The sequence below is a fragment of the Alligator sinensis genome, unplaced genomic scaffold, assembly GCF_000455745.1.
Source record: "Alligator sinensis unplaced genomic scaffold, ASM45574v1 scaffold498_1, whole genome shotgun sequence".
In the NCBI taxonomy this organism is placed as follows: domain Eukaryota; kingdom Metazoa; phylum Chordata; order Crocodylia; family Alligatoridae; genus Alligator; species Alligator sinensis.
In genome coordinates, this window is record NW_005842469.1 from 1,230,527 (window position 1) to 1,235,051 (window position 4,525).

At 42.7% G+C, this 4,525-nt stretch overlaps 1 protein-coding gene across 1 annotated transcript in view; it reads left to right on the top strand.

Annotated features, from left to right (window-relative positions):
- Window positions 1-803: 803 nt before the first annotated feature.
- The window catches only part of MGST1 (microsomal glutathione S-transferase 1), a 7,581-nt gene continuing 3,859 nt past the window's right edge, over window positions 804-4,525 (top strand). Inside the window, exons 1-2 of the mRNA XM_006030870.3 lie at window positions 804-951; window positions 4,080-4,174. Coding sequence (XP_006030932.1) covers window positions 826-951; window positions 4,080-4,174 — 221 coding nt within the window. The 5' untranslated portion in view covers window positions 804-825. The remainder of the gene's footprint in view (window positions 952-4,079; window positions 4,175-4,525) is intronic.

Sequence of the window (4,525 nt, forward strand, 5' to 3'; positions counted from 1 at the left end):
ATCTTGCTTTGTAGATGGTGGTCAAACCTGTTCCTTAGAGATTTAGTCTCAAAGGAAAAATACTTATGCAAGGCTGATTTTGATTATAAAGCTGGTTCAGTGTCTCTGAGCTGGAAGATTCTGGTTGGCTTGGAAGTTGAAGTGAAGTTACCTTCAAGCACTAAGAGTGCCCTGGCATAAATGAATAGCTGCATTTTAACAAAGACATACGTTTGGCTATTATATAGATACCATAGTGGTACATATTTGGTGTATGGTTATGCTTTTAAGTGAAAATAAGGACACTTCAACCCAGGAGAGTCCTCCTCCACCCTTCTCTGATTTGCATTTGAGTGCTCTTTTATTTTCCTTTAGGTAGGATACTAGGAACTGAGAGAAAGAGACAAGACAATAAATGAATCCAAGTGATAATCCTTTGCTTGTGATGTAAATGTTAGTTTTGAGTGTTTTATGAACATAGGGGCAGACACTCATTGTTTTCCTGCAAAAACAGAAGGGAGGGACATGGATTTGAACTTTCTTCTGCTTCTTTGCAGTATATGAATTTTTTTGTGTAACTATAATTTTTTTTAATTTTCATGGTTTTATATTTTTATGGCTCAATAAATAATTACTTAGTAGGAATGGAAGTCATGACATAATTTTTCTCTTGAGAGAAAGTGAGTTAAATCCTAATAAAAATGAACAGAGGCATTAAGGAATAGCTTTAATTACAGCATCACTGCAGTGACTCTAAGGAAACCTATTCTGGCAAATGTATTTTCACGCTTCTATTTGTTGCACTCTTGAATATTTTTTTTAGGTCTTTGTTGGAAAAACACAGAAATGTCTAAAATTACTCAACTAATGAAAAATGAGGTCTTCCTGGCTTATTCCACCTATACAGCCATTGTCCTTTTAAAAATGATGCTAATGAGTCTTATAACAAGTTTCTTCAGACTAACAAGAAAGGTAAGAAGCTATGAATATAACGTGGTAGAATCCATTGAGTTTCACATTAAAATACAATGTTATTAAAAGTGTTTCTTCCCCTTTCAGCTTTCAAATGCTGCTTTTTTTCCCCTAATAATAATAATATTCAGTTATTTACTTTCCCCTGGTGGAGCTTCATTTATTGTCATAAATTGAGTAGGTCTCCCATCCCAATTACAAGACAGTTTCTTTTAAGCTTCAGTTGAGTTACCTTACCTCCCTGAAACTATTCCATTACTTTGTATAGAAATGCTTTCTCAACAGGGCTTTTACCTTGCTGCCCAGAACACACTGGAGTCAAGGTAAACAGTAACAATAATTAGGGGAAAAAAATGTATCATAGGCTGTGGAAAGAGGTACCTTCCAACTTTACCTTTAAAAAGGGAGGGAGTTGCTTCTCTGGAGTATGTCAGCTACTTTCTGCTATATATGCTTGCTCCTATGGTTGCATGCCTCCAGGAATTTACTGAGTTCTCATTATTTCCTTTGAAGTCTGAGGGAGTTACGTTGAGTGCTTTAGTAGAACACAAATGTTCAGCATTTCTCAGTATCCAACCTGAATATCATTATTTCAAAGACTGCTGAGCACCAACAGCTACTATTCATTTCCAATGATTTCATTAAGGACTTGGCACCTTTGAAATTCAGGCCAAAATAATTTGTCCAAATTGGACTGTGTGATATTAAAACCCAGATTTCTGGGATCCCACCTCTGTGCCCTAACTTTTGTAGAGCCAAGCTTCCCATGTAATCCTGGATGCAATCCAGGGAGCAGTTTAAAGTCTTTTAGCACTGTCATGTTGCATAGCCACATTTGTTAAGAAGCAATGTTAATTTGGTTGTATTTAGCTTTCAGAAAGTGGATGATTTGTCCATTCATATCACTGCTGGTAAAATCATTTTTTATTTATCATTTAGTATGAACATTTCTAAGTTTTCTCTTAAAAAACAGTAAGGTACTGCAGAAATAAAGGCACCTGGTAGAGAGAGGAGGACCCAACATTTCAGTTCAGTTTTTCATTTATTTTTCCATGGCTACTGATACTGTTAGCATATCTCCAGAATTCAGATATGGCAGCGGCTCTCAACCAGGGTGCCTCAAGACCCTTTCAGGGGTGATGCAGCATAGGTGCTACTGCTGCCACAGCCAGGTAAACTGCCCTGTATATGTTGTGCGCAGCCAGATCAGGAAGGGCTGCAGCATGAGCATGTGCACTCCTATCTGCATTAAGGTTATTTGATAAATCTAAAACAATCAGGAGTGCCTGGCCCTGCAACAGCCCTTCCTGGTCTGATACTGCACACTGTCTCATGGAAATAGAGGCAAGCAGGGCATGTGGAACTGTCCTGTGACCCACCATTTGCAGAAGCATGGTGGGGTTGGACCAGGAAAGGCAGTGGCAAGATCAGCGTTCCTGTGTGCTTTAGGCTAGTAGTTCCCAAACTGTGGGTTGTGGCCCACATAGGGTCTCAACATTAGCCGCTGGGGTTGTGGTACGGCACTCTCTCCTGTGCCAGGTCCCACCCGCTGGGCTGCAGAGGGCAGCCTACATCCTCCCCCATCCACCCCATGGGCTCTCCTTTGGCCATGCTGCCTGCAGGGGAGGAGACAGGAGCAGAGGAGCCTCAGCAGCTGGGTGTGGGCCCTGGGGCACTGCAGAAAGTGGGGAGCTGCAAATTGGGAGTGAGGGGCACCAGCAGGGCCAGGGGGCTGTGGGTCAGGAGTGAGGGACACCTGGGGGGTGGGGGTTTGCAATTGAGGAGTGAGGGGCCATGCTGAGGAAATCAGGTCATGACTGGGGTCATGCTGAGGAAGTTTGGGAAGCACTGCTTTAGGCTTATCAAACAACCTTAATACAGGCTGGAGCATGCACCTGTGCTGCATCCCAGCTGTGCATGAGGTATATCCTGCATGATCCGGGGACTGCAGGGCAGACCCTACAACGAGAGGTTACAGGACCTGAACCTGTTCAGCCTTCACAAGAGAAGGCTGAAGGGGGACCTGGTGACCGTTTATAAATTCACTAGGGGGGACCAGAAGGGTTTGGGGGAGACCTTGTTTCCCTTAGCGCCCCCCGGGATAACAAGGAATAACGGCCACATGTTGTTGGAGAGTAGGTTTAGATTAGACATCTGTAAGAACTACTTCACAGTTAGGGCAGCTAGGATCTGGAACCAACTTCCAAGTGTTGCCTCCTACCCTGGGGGTCTTTAAGAAGTGGCTTGATGCCTACCTGGCTGGGGTCATTTGAGCCCAGTTTTCTTCCTGCCCAGGCAGGGGGTCGGACCTGAAGATCTGCAAGGTCCCTTCCGACCCTACTTCTATGATTCTATATGGGCCAGTTCCACCTGGCTGTGTGAGTGGCACCAGTGGCCTGGGCAAGAACCACTGACATAAGCTGAGGCAACACAACAGGAGCTCTTAACCAGGGTGCTATCAAGTTAAAAAGGTTACTGAAGGGTGCCTTGAATTTAAAAAGTCAGAAAGCCACTGAGATACGTGATTCTTGCTGGAGTGCCCTCTCACATATGCTTACCCAAAGCATATTGAATATAATGAATACCTGGAATTATACCTCGAAACAAACTGGCAAGCCGTCAGGTTTGTGGCATGCAATTGTTGCTGTATATGGAACTCCACATGAAATCTACATTAGTTAAAATAAATGTATTCTAGGATATACTGCTTCCAAGCAGAAAGTATTGTAGTATCCAATCTGGAGACACCAGAGATTAATATAATTGGCAAGGTCCATACCTCCGAGGAAAGGTAGCAATCTCCCAGTTTATCAGCAAATGAAAGGAAGAACCTTTCCTGGCTACTGCTGCCAGCTGCAAATCTATGGAAAGCAAGCGACCCAAAAGGATTTCCAAGGCTGCAAACATTAGTAATAGCAGGTAGATGTATCTGGTCAATGTATGCAGCAACTTTCTTATCTTCCATCTCTCCTAGAACATTTTTTTCAAGTACAAGTGTGAGTTAACGAAACTACTAGGAACTGAGGACATTCATTAAGAAAGATTTATGCTGTTGCCGAAACGTTTTGTGTCCTAGCTAGACCAGCTGCATTTCTTCTGAAGTATCTGATTGGTGTTTCTTTGAATAGGCATTTTCTAATCCAGAGGATATAACTACATTTGGTAATTATGAGACTGCTAAAAAGTACTTGCGGACTGACCCAGAAGTTGAACGTGCGCGCAGGTAACAATAGTGCAAGTACACTGGATGGTTTAATGGGGAACAGAATAAGACTGTTTTTGGGCAGCAGTCCCCTTATTTTTGTTGTCTTAGATGGTAATCTGATACTTTAATGGAGGAAATGTCTAAATTAACTAAATCCTACGTGTATCAAAAATAAATAATTAACCAGTGAAGTGGCTATGGGCCTAATTCAAGGTAGTACCTGCATGTGCATTAATGCAGTTTGTCTAATGTGCATTAAATTTAGTACCTCCAATTTGAGGTGCTAAATTAATGTGCATTTGGAGGCCCTAATGTGCAGCAGTGCAAGCATCCAGCTGCTTGGGACACCCCCCCCCTCCCCCAACCCCC